Source organism: Anopheles merus, chromosome 3R, assembly GCF_017562075.2.
Source record: "Anopheles merus strain MAF chromosome 3R, AmerM5.1, whole genome shotgun sequence".
In the NCBI taxonomy this organism is placed as follows: domain Eukaryota; kingdom Metazoa; phylum Arthropoda; class Insecta; order Diptera; family Culicidae; genus Anopheles; species Anopheles merus.
Window position 1 is genome coordinate 43,134,644 of NC_054084.1, and position 14,537 is coordinate 43,149,180.

At 48.0% G+C, this 14,537-nt stretch overlaps 3 protein-coding genes across 5 annotated transcripts; 2 read left to right on the forward strand and 1 right to left on the reverse strand.

Moving 5' to 3' along the window:
• Positions 1-696: 696 nt before the first annotated feature.
• LOC121595813 (eukaryotic initiation factor 4A) lies at positions 697-7,382 on the reverse strand. Of its 3 annotated transcripts, none has more exons than XM_041920054.1 (4): positions 7,274-7,382; positions 3,548-3,779; positions 1,706-2,543; positions 697-1,605 (listed from the first exon to the last, which is right to left on the reverse strand). In XM_041920054.1, exons 2-4 carry the CDS (start codon positions 3,777-3,779, stop codon positions 1,461-1,463), a joined length of 1,215 nt encoding a protein of 404 aa, XP_041775988.1. In that variant the 5' UTR covers positions 7,274-7,382; the 3' UTR covers positions 697-1,460. The 3 variants fall into 3 exon arrangements, with proteins under 3 accessions (XP_041775988.1, XP_041775989.1, XP_041775990.1); XM_041920055.1 differs by lacking the exon at positions 7,274-7,382 and adding an exon at positions 4,961-5,052; XM_041920056.1 differs by lacking the exon at positions 7,274-7,382 and adding an exon at positions 4,055-4,154.
• A 220-nt stretch (positions 7,383-7,602) lies between these two features.
• Positions 7,603-9,587, forward strand: LOC121595812. Its single transcript, XM_041920053.1, has 2 exons — positions 7,603-7,926; positions 8,008-9,587. Exons 1-2 carry the CDS (start codon positions 7,772-7,774, stop codon positions 9,434-9,436), a joined length of 1,584 nt encoding a protein of 527 aa, XP_041775987.1. The 5' UTR covers positions 7,603-7,771; the 3' UTR covers positions 9,437-9,587.
• An 89-nt stretch (positions 9,588-9,676) lies between these two features.
• On the forward strand, positions 9,677-12,775 carry LOC121595811. The gene is made up of 9 exons (XM_041920052.1): positions 9,677-10,176; positions 10,275-10,336; positions 10,422-10,492; positions 10,566-11,146; positions 11,222-11,442; positions 11,554-11,765; positions 11,830-11,940; positions 12,051-12,293; positions 12,389-12,775. The coding sequence occupies exons 1-9, from the start codon at positions 9,901-9,903 to the stop codon at positions 12,523-12,525; spliced, it is 1,914 nt and encodes a 637-aa protein (XP_041775986.1). The 5' UTR covers positions 9,677-9,900; the 3' UTR covers positions 12,526-12,775.
• Positions 12,776-14,537: the final 1,762 nt, after the last annotated feature.

The following is a 14,537-nucleotide window of genomic DNA, read 5'->3' on the forward strand; positions in this document are numbered from 1 at the left end:
TTCTCTAGGTCGTAGGTGTACAGCACGCGCCGGGAGGGTTGCGGGTGACAGCGCCGGAGGCAATGGGAATGACATTTTGTAGCAAACGTCACACGACTTTGGTTCCTTCATTTCAATCGGTTTGAGTATCCGTTCCTGGAAGGCGAACTATGAGAGGCTAGAAAAAATAAATATTTTCTTATTTAGCACTCAATTATCGGTGAATTAATTTAAAACAAGCTGAACAGCATTTGAAAGTGTCAACGTGTGTTGCATGGTACAACCTGGCGGTTTTTTTAGTTGTCGCAAAATGATTACCGGAAGTGCTGGATTGAAATAACCCCAACAGCGCCATCTAGCGTGTATTACAGCTGGCGGACACTTGTTTTCAAATTTGTTGAGCATGGTTTGGTAGAACTGTTACGATAAAATACTTATTTTCTAGCTTTTTTAAATCCGTTCCGTTTCTTTCCTAGCTTTCACCTTCGGCGGAACAGCATCTATTGTATCGGATTGTGATCGGTATCGATCGGAAAGTGATTGATTCGTCGCATCATTCCTATTCGAAATGCCTCCCAAATTCCAATTCGATTCCCCGAGCGGTGTGAAGGATTTGCTTGCATTCTCATGCAAGACACGTCTTGGTTTTTTCTTGTCACAATTACATCCCAACAAGGCTTATCGTCTTTCTGCTGCCACTGCAGCTTGGTTGTTGTGTTGGTTGGTTTGAATAATTTTATTAGCAATAAAAGTAGTAGATTTAGGGCTTTCTTCTGTTATTAATTCCTTTTACACCGTGATTTTTTTATTTTTGTTTATATAGAAAGGACGTGGCTGTTGTTCTTCTGGATGATCTTTCTCCGTAGACAGCCGCGGCGCTAAATGGGGTGCCCCTGCTGCTGCTACTGCGGACTGCTGGGTTGCTAAATCTGCTGTATCCTTGTGTCAATTCTTCTCTCCTGCGTTGTTGTTATTACTGGATCTGCTACCATTTGCGGAATTGTTGCTTCTCTTGCTGCTCTCGCTCGTCGCTCGATCGATCGCAATCTTCCGGCGCGCTACTGATGTAGTTTTCTCCACGCAGACCGGCGGTAATGTGTATGTGCTGGATTCACGCACGCGGCTCGAATACACTCTCCCCTTTCCTCACACTGCTCCCCTGTATTCTCCAACCCCCTCTCGGACGTTACACTGCGCTTCCGCCACTTGCGCGTCTTGTTTCTTTTCCGTAAATGTCTCTGGAATCTTTCTTACAATATTTAGTTACTAACACACCACCACCCACCACCCCCGGCCACACAACAAACCACAACAGTACACCCGGAAGAACGAACAGAGAAAGAGAGAGACACAACACACTCTTGGTTATTATATGCGGGTGCGCGGCGCTGGCCTGCTGCTGCTGCTGCTGTTGTTATTTATCTTTGCTCGTTTCTTCGTTTGAGGGGAAAGACAACAAAAATATTTTGCACTTCCGCAATTTAAATCATATCGGCCAGATTGGCTGGCATTTCCTCGATGGTAGTGTTGTAATGCTTCTCGATATCGGCGAGAACCCGCTTGTCCTGTTCGGTGACGAAGTTGATAGCAACTCCCTTACGACCGAAACGTCCACCACGTCCAATTCTAAAACGGATCGGAAAAAAATCGCGAAAACATGTTAGAGGCAACGAACAGAGTCGGTTAACAAAGGCCAGAGGGGCGGTTGTCCCCGCAGCACACCTACCTATGAATGTAATTCTCCCGCAGCGTTGGAAGGTCATAATTAATAACTAGTGATACCTGCTGCACATCGATACCACGGGCGAGCAGATCCGTGGTGATCAGGACACGCGACGAGCCGGTACGGAACTGCTTCATGATCAGATCGCGATCGCGCTGCTCCATGTCGCCGTGCATGGCGGACACGGTGAACGTCTTCTCCGTCATCTGCTCGGTCAGCTGGTCGACCTTGCGGCGGGTGTTGCAGAATATGACCGCCTGCGTGATCGACAGCGTGTCGTACAGATCGCACAGCGTGCCGATCTTCCAGTCCTCGTACTTCACGTCGACGTAGAACTGCCGGATACCTTCCAGGGTCAGCTCCTCCTTCTTCACCAGAATCTTGACCGGGTTGCGCATGAAGTGCTGGGACACCTCGAGCACATCCGCCGGCATCGTAGCGGACAGCAGGATGACCTGCACGTCCGCCGGCAGCTTCTGGAACACGTCCTGAATCTGGTCCTTGAAACCGCGCGACAACATCTCGTCGGCTTCGTCAAGCACGAACATCTTGATGTTCTTCGGCTGCAGCACGTTGCGCGAGATCATGTCGTGGACACGACCGGGTGTACCGACCACGATATGGCAGCCCTGCTCCAGGCGGCGCATATCGTCGCGCACGTTGGTGCCGCCGATGCAGGCGTGGCACTGCGCCTTCAGGAAGTCACCCAGCGAGATGACGACCTTCTGGATCTGCGAGGCCAACTCGCGCGTCGGGGCCAGAATCAGCGCCTGGCAGTCCGGAATCTCGGTCTTGATCTGCTGCAAGATCGCAATGGAAAATGTAGCAGTCTTTCCAGTACCTGCGGTGCGGGAGGCGAGAAAGGGAAAAGCGTTAGTTAAAAAAAAAGGAATTTAATTCACACCACACGTTTGAATTTGACTGTGTGTAGCTGTAGAACACATTTACAAACATATGACCATTTAGAACTTTCGATCATACATTTCCAAAATTGCGTACATTTTCTGGTTGATCTTGCACCACCTTTTGAGGTAAGAATGGATTAGGTTACGATTTTACCTATATGTTCAAAAAATGATGCTTGCAAAATACGAACATGTATTGATTTGGTAGCAACATCGCAACAGCTCAAACAAAACGGACCCTAATTTTACTAAATTTAAATAAATGGACCTTTTATTTTAAATTGAATTGTAACTCTCTTTTCTCTTTTCGGGCCGGTCTGGTGGTACAGTCGTCAACTCGTACGACTTAACAAAATGTCCGTCATGGGTTCAAGCCACGAATAGACCGTACCCCCATACGTAGGACTGACTATCCTGCTATGGTAACAATAAGTCACTGAAAGCCAAGCTCACTTCACTAGTGGGTAAAGGCAGGCCTTGACCGACAGCGGTTGTTGTTCCAAAGAAGAAGAACTCTCTTAAGAACATTAAATTTTATCTTCATCCTAACTAATTTGTGAAAAGTCTCCTAATCTCAAATACTATTATCGAACGGCTGAATACTACCACATACCACCACATCCCGCTGCTTACAATGTACATTCTTCGTAAAAATCGATATTTTGTGTTTGAGGTCTCTGACCATACCGGTCGTGCACGCTTGTTTCTTGAAGAACGCATGCTCCTTCGGAAAACACACATATTTCGGCATTCCTTTCGCTGGCGCACTGCTACTCCGTTTGACCCTTACTGTGTCGTCAACGATGATCCCCAGCCCACCCTCTTTCTCGACCTAACACACACCAAGCTTTGTTGCTGTTGCGTGACTACAAACCAATACAACACTCACTCTCTTCTCTTTGGCAGAGATTCCCTAAACGTGGCAACCAACAACACTTACCGGACTGAGCTTGTGCGATTACATCGCTTCCTTTCACGCACGGCACAATGGCGCGCTGCTGGATGGCAGACGGTTTCTCGAAACCGTATGCGTAAATGCCGCGGAGGAGCTCCTCACGCAGACCCATCTGGTCGAAGTTGTCATAAGACTCGCTATAGTTCGACTCGATGATGCCGTCTGGGTTCATGCCGGCGGGTCCATCGTACGTCTGCTCCTGGCGGTTGTCATCCATCTGCGGCGATGACGTTGTTATAATCGGTAATGAGAAAGACAACAAGTTATTAGATATTAGATTGAACAAACTCCTATTGACCATGCTCCCACGTGTCCCTGTGTTGAGGGAAAGGATCCTCCTTTCCGTTCCCAAGCAAGCAGAACAAGCGTTCGCGCAGTACACCGCCACCACGCTCCCTCTACAGTTGTTTACACACAAACACACACATATCACGCGCTTCTACGTCTTTTCTTACTCGTCCTCCACGTAGGACATCTCTTGTCATTTCTTACATTTTACGTGCTTACAACTTTACGCTCGAACGCAGCGGATAATTTATTTTTTACTTGAATTGTTCGATTTATCCGAAAGATGAAATGAGACGAGCAACTCAGTGTCTACTAAGTTTGATACACATTCTGCCGTCTTAAAAGCAGATTGTAAGGATTTGTGTGTGTATCCACACAATCATCATCATTGAATCGAACATCATTAGACCGAATTGTGCGTGAAAGAGAGAAAGTAACATAACATTTATCCTCGTCAACGTACGCAATCTATACAAGAGCGACGTATGTATGTGTGTTTGTGTGGAGTAGTACTCGCGTGACGCTATTTAAAATATTTCACTAGTTTCTTTCTGCTGCTTAGGATACACGAACGTGAATACCAGGACCGACAGCGCAATACGAACACGAAACGACCTTGGTGACGATGGTGGGTGTCCTTTTTTGCTCGTGTTCTTAAAGGATGTACGCAGATAAAATGCAGCACCACACAATATACATAGGACAAAAGCCATGCCAGAGTCGCCCTATCCCTTCCCTACCCAGTGGAATCGTCAAGAGCGTTGACCGTCCATGGCGGCGTCTGTGTGAAGACGTATAATTGCACCCCGGTAAGATGAGTAACCCATGCGGTTGTGAAGAAACTTTCGGTGAGTCTGATTTCTTCTCTTGTAAGATTTCACTGATTTGTTCGAATCAATCGAATTCCGAACGGGCACCATCATGATGTTATCAGATTGCACATGGAAACGCAATACGTCCACACAAATCCTGCTGCTATTTCTCGCCGAACTTATCAATACCATATTTTGCACTAAAATAACTTCCACACCCGCTCAAGTTAGCTCCCCTGTTTGCTGGCTAATGTTCAGTTACAATTTTTACAACCTAAAACGTAGTAATTTTACAAACCCTTTCTTGCGTGTGTGTTACCCTCGTTAGCTTCGTTCTGTCAAAACTGTCTAAGCATGGCGTAGCCACGAACGTAGCCAGCAGAGCGCTTCGACCATCCATGACTCAACGCCTGAGAGAGCGAGAAAGCGAGCGAGCGAGCGAGCGGGACGAGCGAATGGCCCAGCATCATCACCAGCAGAATACGCAAAAAGCGCTCCATTGCCCCAATCGGACGTTCGTGTGCTCTCTTTCACGCCTACCGCTCTTGCGACGGGGCCAAATACCGGCCGGAACCGACATCCTTCGTCGCTTTCTAGCTGTCACTTTTGTGACGCATCCTCTGTCTCGCTCTTTCTACACCGCTTCGCGCGGCATTGCGCTCCTGTTCTCACTGTCTCTTTCGCTCTATCGTTTCTTCATAGCCGCGGGTTTCTTCCCTAGCCCAAGATTACTGGCCCCGCGCGGTACTGTGGATAATGGTAAAGAAATGAACAATGGGCATGAATTTGTTGCTGAATATTTTTCCAGCGCGCTGCACAAGTAATACAGCACCCAACCACCCTTTCCCCGCATCGTAAATGTCTGCTGTAATTACTCGTACAGTAAACTAAGAAGCAGACAAGAACAAGCAGCGATAAAGTTGGCTCATTTCTGCTGTCACTGCACTTTCCCGAACCGTCCGATCGATGACTAACCGGGCGCCCTGGAACAAATTTATCAAAACCTAAGCAACGTGACTAGCACGCAACTCGTCGTCACCCGTTCGAACAAATGCAGCGGGAGCTGTCGTAACTGGTTTCAAGCACGTAGGCGCCGTGATTACATTTATTCTACCAGCCAGGCACAAGCTGTTTTGCGCTATCGATCGACTGCCTTAGCGACAGTGACCCCAAAAGTGCACTCTGTCACTTTTTGGGGGAGCGCAAATCGCTTCTTTTAACTACCCCCTCCTTCCAATTTCCCTCTTTGGAGTGTGCCGTTTCACTGGACATCCATAATTTCCCGATAACGGTACAAAACACGCACAGTGCGGCGGTGACTGCAGCATGGATGAAGCGCGCTTTTCCCCGCACAACTTGGTACAGAGAGTCAGCCCAACTTCTCCGTGAACGCCCCCCCCCCCTCCCTCTCCCCACCCAATGAATCGTATCTTTTCATCCCTCGCACTCTGTTTCGCAACGTACTACTGTTCTATCCCTTTTGCACCCCCGTAGGCAAAATGGTTACACTTTCTGTGCCATCGCCAGTCCAGCAAAAACCTAACCTCACAAACTGGTCCCGTTGAAGCTGTCGGGTCCGTTCCTCGCCGTTGCTTTCTGGATCGTCTAGCGGGCCCACGAAGCTGTAAAATGAATGTGTGTGTGTACCTGTGTCCGCTCGCAATACTTCTACTTCTGCAGCACACCACGCATTGCAGTGAAAATTGTTCGAAAATTTGTCGCCAAGGATACGCGCCCCTCGTCGCCTTTCCCGAACCACTCTTTATCAACCATCGTCCCACACTCGGTGACCGTCGAGCAATTTCTATGTCATTATCAAGCTAAACACCGCTCACGGCGATCGTGAAAAGCGCTAAAATTAGCGTTTCACCGTATCATCGCGCTCGTCTTGCTGCTGCTGTATCATCATCGGCCCGCGCTTCATCTCGGGCACCACAGGACAATGGAGCGATGTAACAAAGGAAACACACGCACACGGTGTGATCGAGCCGTACGTCCCATTTGAACGTGTAATATTCCATATTCAACATGCGAACGGTTTCGATAACACCCCATCGATTCCACACCGCGCCCGCATAAAAGGAAGATTGTTCCACGAAAAGTTTAAAAAAATGTGTCTTTTCCACACGGACAACTCTACCCGTAGCCTCGGATGACGGAATCGGGGGGGGGGACCCTCCTAATGCGCACTGCAACTGCGCCCTAAGAACGGAGGGTGGTGTGTTGTAAGTGCGCTGGAAACCAGATTTTAAGTTTCACATTAATTTTAAGCAACTCCTGCCTTTTCTTTGCTCCCAGCGATTGGTCTTTTTTCTGCACTTTCATTGTTGCACCAGTTTCAGTGTTTCTCTCTTGCGCTCCATCTCCAGCATAGTCGAACTTTGGATCGAGAATCTGCGAAAGAGTGCGAGCAGTGACAGCGCCGCGTTTGCATCAGCCTTGTGGTCTGCCGTCCATCACTTCACGTCGTGCAGGGGCCAAAACTTTACAAACGCGATTTTCACGCTAAATACACCAAATCCCGTTCGTATTCGTATCGCTGCCGGTTGACGCTGGTTTCCGCTCACTGTAGACACACTTTTCAGCCCATTTTCTCCCGTTTTTCACGTACGTTTTCACGATTGAAGTTTGGCACTTTGATACACGTGCTGAATTGGATTTTTATAAACCAAGCGAAAGGTCGCCATATTGTCAGATTTGCAGCAAGAAGCTGTCGGCGTGCAGCTTTTAGGCCCGCGGGGCGGTGAACCGGGAGGGCGGTGCTCGGCGAAATACAGGTGGCCATTTTCGCTCGTGTCCGAGCGAAGTCGGGTTTGACATTGCAGTGACAGCGCGCTGTCTATGTATTTCGCTTCGAATTATGGCAATTATGGCAACAGAAAAAGGGGGAAAAAGTTAAAATTATCAATAATTTTAAGCAAACAAAAATATCAATCTCACAACACAACAGTGGCAACGCGAAACCGCAACGAAATCGAGTTTTAAGTTCAATCAGCCTGGCTCAATTTTTCGTCAGGATCAAGTACGCATAGGCTTTTGCTTTGGCACGGTGAAACATGGTGAGCAAATCGGTCTGTACGGAGGTTTAAAAATTCGGCTCGGATAAAATATGGAGTACAAAGACTTTGCCCCAAATGAAGTGTACCATACCGAGAAGGAACTGCTCGAGTGTTTGAAAAAGAAGGACAAATATTCGCTTGAAAGTAATCTATCCGGCTCCAAGGCGCTGCTGCGTCGTCAGGTCGGTAAAAATGGTGATAATTTGTAAGTATTCTACCCACGTAAAAAGTTGCCGAGAGGTCTGGCCCACACTTCGTTCTGCGTCTTGCTTTGTTCTGCACGCAGGTACGATTTACTGGTACGGCTAGTTACAAACTTACTCGAAAATGCACCGGCGGATGCAGTTGATCATTTTGAGGAATATTGTCGGCTAGCCAAAATTGATTTCCTATACCCGGATCCGTTCCTGCTACCTGGTCGCCGGGATGATAGCGCGTTGCTGAAGCAAGCACAGCTGGCTAAGCATACGTTGCAAGCCTTGACCCAGATTGAGGATGAATCCGTTTCCAATCACTCCAAACTTGCTGTGTTAATTCTACACGGATTGAACACGATAGGGTGGGATCTTCCCCGTGGGTACGATTACTTTATCAGCGCACAAATAGAACGTACGCTTCGCGACCATCCTCGGGCGGTGTCGTGCGAATTCTGGGGCATCCTGAGGTCACTGCATTGCGATTACTATGTCCTGGAGGTGGAGCTGCGAGAGAAAAGTGTCGAGTACTGTACCTACCGGGGCGTGATTGGAGAACGGCCGGAAATTGTAACCGACATAATCGAGATTGTTCTCGACAAGACGCTCCAGCAAAGCAGTGAAGACATTTTGCAGCACCTGACTGCTGAGTCTTTAGAAGATCTAGCTCAGTCGGCGATGAAGCACATAGTAGACAAGCTTCAACTGGTGGATAGGGAAATTGAAGAGCAGTACTGTCGCCTGGACATGGAAACAATGTTCACAGAATTGATCGATCGGTTGTCTTGTATCTCAGGGGAACCTTCCTCGGATGAAAGCTCCACGATGCTAACCGATCCGTGCGCCACTTCCCGCCTGTCCGTACACTCGACGGCCTCGATGCTGCGAATTCGGCTGGAACGACTCCAGCTAGAATCTCGGCTTAACAAACGAATGTTTTTGGTGTCGCAAAATCCGCGCACCCAACCGTGGCATGTGCTACCGGATATTACTCTGGAGCAGCTCGAAGCCACCGAGGGTTTGCGCGTCTTTCTGCAGGGAAACCTGGACGCACCGGTGCCCCAGATCGTGAAGCCATTTGATGGCCTGGAGAAGAATTTGTTGCGTGCGCTGGTTTGCAAAATTTCGTCCCATCGCGATTGTCACATAAATGGGTCAGAGACAAACCTATCGCTCGTGCGCTGCCTGTCCGGAATGTACAGCTCGGTGGTCGGTTACAATCAGGAGTTGCTGCAGGAAAGGGCCGAACGCTGGTGGGAGCGGAAGGAACAGGCGCTACAGTACTGGCTGTCGGAAACGTGGCCCGGACTGTGCACCTTTAACGATGGGGAACAGTTCCGCTGCTTCTACGTTGGATGGGGTTTGGAGCAGCGTACCAATTGGTATTGTCCAATCGTTCGTATACCGAAGATGGCGCGCGAATACGAAGAATGCAATAGCTTAGTTTCGCAGCATTCGGAAGATTTGCTTTTCAACGATAACTCCTCATCCAACTCGATGTCTCTATCGTCCCTCGCATGATTGGTGATGGTTGGGATTTTGTAGTACGAAATTCAGCAAAACTATGCCCGCGATGTAAATGATTTTGGAAATTCAATTGAATCAATGTAAAATACGTAACACATTTCATACCCGTTTTTTTTTTTTCAAAAAATAAAAATTTCATAAACGATTCGTCGTGAAAGACCGCGAAAATTAAATGACACTTCTTCAACGCGCGCCAAATCAACCTTCCGAAAGGTTGCGCAAAACACGACATTTTGACAAGTTGACAGTTGAAAAACTGGTGCCGCGGGTCGGACGCGGTTTTTGTTTACCTTTTTTCCCCCCTCGAGAAACGAAAGGCTTTGCGACACACAAAATCTGCTTGGTCCGCGAAAACGGCCCCCTCGCAGCCCCTCCGCAGAAGGAATGGACAGTAATTCCGCTTTCCTGTTCCTTTGTGTGCACGCAGTAAGGTACCCGGCACGGAGTAAGAACCAATAATGGTGCTGCCAACACCGTACAAGCCATCTTTGCCGCCAGCTCCAGCAAACCTGCCGAACGAAAGGATGCATAAAATCGATCGTAATATCGTGTACCAGCTAGACAACCGCGAGCGGGGCTATCGAACGCGCAAGATTCGACGGAATGCGACGGCAATGTCGGCCACCCCGGCTATCATCAGCGCCGGATGTGGCGAGCAGACGTTTCACCAGCTTGCGATTGAAGTGGCCGAGCAGGTGGTGCTTAACAGGCTGCGCACGGAAGATCTTTGTAAGGTGCGGGAGTAGTTCCTTGGATGCGTTGCTTATGTTTTTTGTTATTGTTGTTATGCGGTACTGATGCAGTTTCATTTTTGTTTGCCGTGGTTTTTTAGCCCATCAACGATTTGGCCAGTGAAACGGAATCGGTTTTCAACATCGAACAAAGCCATAACGGGTAATTGTGTGTGTGTGTGGCTGCTGGGGAGCGAGAAAATTGGGAGTATTGGCTCGAAATGCTTAACATAAGTTATCCTTTCCAGGCTGCTCACTGCCACCGTACAGACCAATCGAAGCGTCAATGTGTTTCAAACGGCATCGTTACAGAAAGTTGGTAAGAGTATAATTTCATTTCTGCGTTTCTCTACACACACTCCGGCAAGCTAATTCCGGCGCTTCACTTTCAGTCAAATATCCCACCGGCGATCGGTCCGTGTGGACGCTGGCTTTTCACCCAACGAACGATCAAATCATTGCGTTCGGAACGCTTGGCGGTACGGTACTGGTGTACGTGGACAACCAACTCGTTGGCACGCTGAACGAGCCGGAACCGATCGGATCGCTTTGCTTTCATCCGACGGAAAACTATCTGCTGCTCACCAGCATGAACGAGGTGATCTTTTGGGACTGGAAGAACGACAAAACGTACACGACGGGAATGTACAGCGATTGCAAGTGTCGCTTCCTGCACGTGACGCAGGATCTGCGGCTGATTACTGGCATTTCACAAACGCAAACGCACGTGATGGCGGGCATCGGCAAGAACGTGGAGGAGGTTGAGCCGGAGTATCTGATGGTGTCGTTCCTGCGCAGCCTTAGCTTGATGTTGGACAAGCTCGAGCTGACGCTGTCGACGCAGGTCGACCATCTGCTGCAGCTGGAAATGAGTAAGCAGTGCCTTATCTGGATACATCTGCTGCAAACCATCAACCAGAAGCGGGAGCAGGTGCGCTGCAGTCCGACCGTCGGTCCGGCGGACAAGTGCACGGTAAGGGGAATGTGCGATGCGCGCAACGGGCGCTTCAAGGGCGTGCATCGGTTAATATTTTGCTTTGTTTCACAGAAATCGAATCTAAATCTGACGCTAATGTCGTTGATTCGCAAGATTGACGCACTGGAGGAAGGACTGCTAACGCGAAATCGGTACAGCAACACGATGTGTATTTCGACCGAGATCAGCCAAAGATTGTGGTCGCCGGGCACGGTACTGTTCACGCAACCGCTAAGCTACTTCAGAAAGATATGCCAAAACTACATATGCCAAGGCCATAGGAGCTACATCAAGTAGGTGTTGCTTTGCTGCGTTCAAGTTGCTTTGCCGCGAATCGGTCGGAAAACACAAGCAACGATTAGCTCACCACATTACACTGCCTTTCGTTTTTATTTTTTTTTCAGGTATGTGTTTGATCTCAGCCTGTTGGGCGAACTGCTGCGCAAAGTGTGCCGCATGCTGTATACGCTTGCTCCTTCCGAACTGCCCGACACGTGGGATCACATTTCTCAGATGTGCGGAATGCCCCGATCGCCCGAGAAGCATTGCGTGCTGCAGGCTTGGGATTTGGATTCGTTCCACGGCGATGTGGACGATCTACCCGACTTCAAAGAAGGTGTGTAACCAAGCCGTGTTTTGATTACCCAACCGCTTCAATTTTATTTGTTTGCTTTTTTTAGACTGGAAAAATGTGATAACTATCTGTCTGATCAACAACGATTCGAACGTTGCTATCTCACAGTGCGAACAGTATGTCGCTTCCGTCCGGTTTCGATCCGTCAAAGAGATGGGTATGTACATAATCGTTTCTTGCTTATCACAAACTAGATTTATAATGAATTATCTTTTATATACTTTTTCCATTTTTCTTTCTATTTTCTTACACAAAATGCTTAAATAGAAATTAGAAGCCTTCGGCGCGATAACTTTGGCGAATCGATCTTTGTGTTCAAGTTCACCGCCAATTTTGTATCGCTGTCGTTCTCACCTTCCGGCCGGTACGTTGCCGTTGGGTTGCGGTGCCGCCGAAATCTCAAGTACGCATACATTCTCGACAAAGACAGACGCTGGAGGATAGGCGTCAACTTGGGCCTTCCGGACGATTCGAGCTCCAGTGCCGAAGCGGGCACAGTGTCGCAGAATGGTAAGTTAGCTCACGGTGTGCCAAAAGTGGAACACGCTGTACATGTGCGCATGTAAACGTTATTCGCAATCTATCGCCACTGTGCCTCTTTGCAGAACGGGTAGGAATAAAGCTGTGTCTACCGCGCGATCCAGATAAGTATCTGGAGATTAACTGCATCAAATGGGCATCGCTACCCGGGTATGGGCTGCTGCTCGGGCTGAAGTCGAAGTTCGTTCAAGTCTGCCGGTAGTGTTCCAGCCCCTGGCAATGGTAGCGCAAGGTGGAAATCATACAACTCTAAACAATAACCTCCTACTATTACGATGCACTCGTATGATACTCAGCACTGGTCGCCGATCAGCGCTCTAGCAACCAAAACACAAAGATATAAACCATTTTTCACAATATATTAATGTAAATGTTAAATAAACATATATGCTTCGGAATCGGAGATGTCTACAATCCGGTCGGTGCTGGTGGAAACGGCTCTAAATGTGCTTTGCTCCCGATCTTTAATCATTCATCCGATTAATCATAGCACCGGGGTTTTAAAAAAACAGACCAATTATAATTCTGCCGTTAGGCATGTGCCAATAGGTTGGACTTGACAAACACACCCCTTCTTCACGCGACGTGATTACCACGTGCAACGCAAAAAGGGAATACAAATCCTCCACCCGATGATAAGCCGTGGCTCGATCCGGCTATTGAAGCACGAAAGGCACTGGATTATTTTTTTGTTCCTGTCCTATTTTAAGTGCTTCGCTTCACTCAGCAATCAGCAACTATTTTAGCGCGGAATGGGTACAATACACATGAAGATTGAGTAAGGATTGCGTAGCGCCAAACACTATAGTAGTAATTACATTTTTTACATTGTTATAGAAAGGAGCAACTTTTTAGAGCAACATTGTACCAGTAGGTAAAGAATGGCAGTATGTATAAACAGTCTATAAATTAAAAACATTTTAATCGCGCTGCCGTTCCCACTTTTTGGCTGTAAATATGAAGATAGATACCGCTATGCTTCGTTTATTTTACACCCCCCAAAATCATCTTCTCCCAGCTGCCGGAGGAGATGTCTTATCGCGTGGGTTAACGTTAACGAGGCAGCCGCGCCCGCTTATCTCCCAGAGCGTCGCACAATTCACAATCTAGGGCTATTGCTAAGGAGCGTTTAGCGTCCATTTCCTCAATTGATTCGGCAAACAATTATCAAAAATTAATTACCCCGATAGTGTACCGATGAACGGTTTATGTATGTAGGTCCAATGTTGTCCTAACTTCCATTTTCACACGTACACGATGTGCTAGCCAATACGCATTTGTCTCATGTTTTGTCGGTGTTGATAGGCGATATACAGGATGGATGCCACAGAAGACAGATGCGTATACAGCGTACGTAAGCGCGTAATCGGTCACAGTCTTAACCGACCCCATCGCGTTGTTGGTGCAGCTGTTTATGCAGGATGAGCCCCGAAATTGAGACCACACCAGTAGAAGAATGCCTTTTCAAACGATTACGAAATGGCGCATTTGTTTGCGATAAATTATTATTAAATTCATCAATTGCAAGCATCGGACGACAACCCCTGAACATCTTCTATCCACGTCTAACCGACGGAGGGCTTTTCGTCTTACATCTTGAACAGATAGTGTCCACACGTCTCGCAGCTCAATAGGACGTCAAAAACGGCGTGATCGGTCTCAATTGGTTATTGTGTTCTAAATGTGCCGATTTACATTGGCAACAGGTGAAGCACCACAGTATACGCGAAGATTCCTTGATGAGCAGCGGTACTAATCAATAGCACCGCCACGAAAGTTCAACGGCACGTTCAAGTAGAGTTTATGTAATTGCAATAGAAAATAAGCAAGAGCATCTCAACAAAGAGCTACAGGCATTGCTAACGACCTCGAGAACGTGGAGTGTCGAAGCAAACACACATACACACGCACACAGGGGCCCTTCCAAAACATATGGCCCTAGTTCCTTGTCGCTGTTGCGTCGCACAAAATCAAGTTTTCGTACGAAGGTCACATACAACCACACGCTGGTATTCAAAACTACTTGAAATTCTTCACAGACCTTCATTAGGTGGCCCTTCCCCACTCCCAGCTGTTTGGTCTGGGCCCATTCCCTTCGAATGGATCACAATTTTTCAAAACTCATCCGGAAACAATTCAGCCCAGTTCCAGTCGCCGAGACTGGCGGAGGGGGTGCATACCGGGAACGATATAATTTTATCATCCAAACCTTCC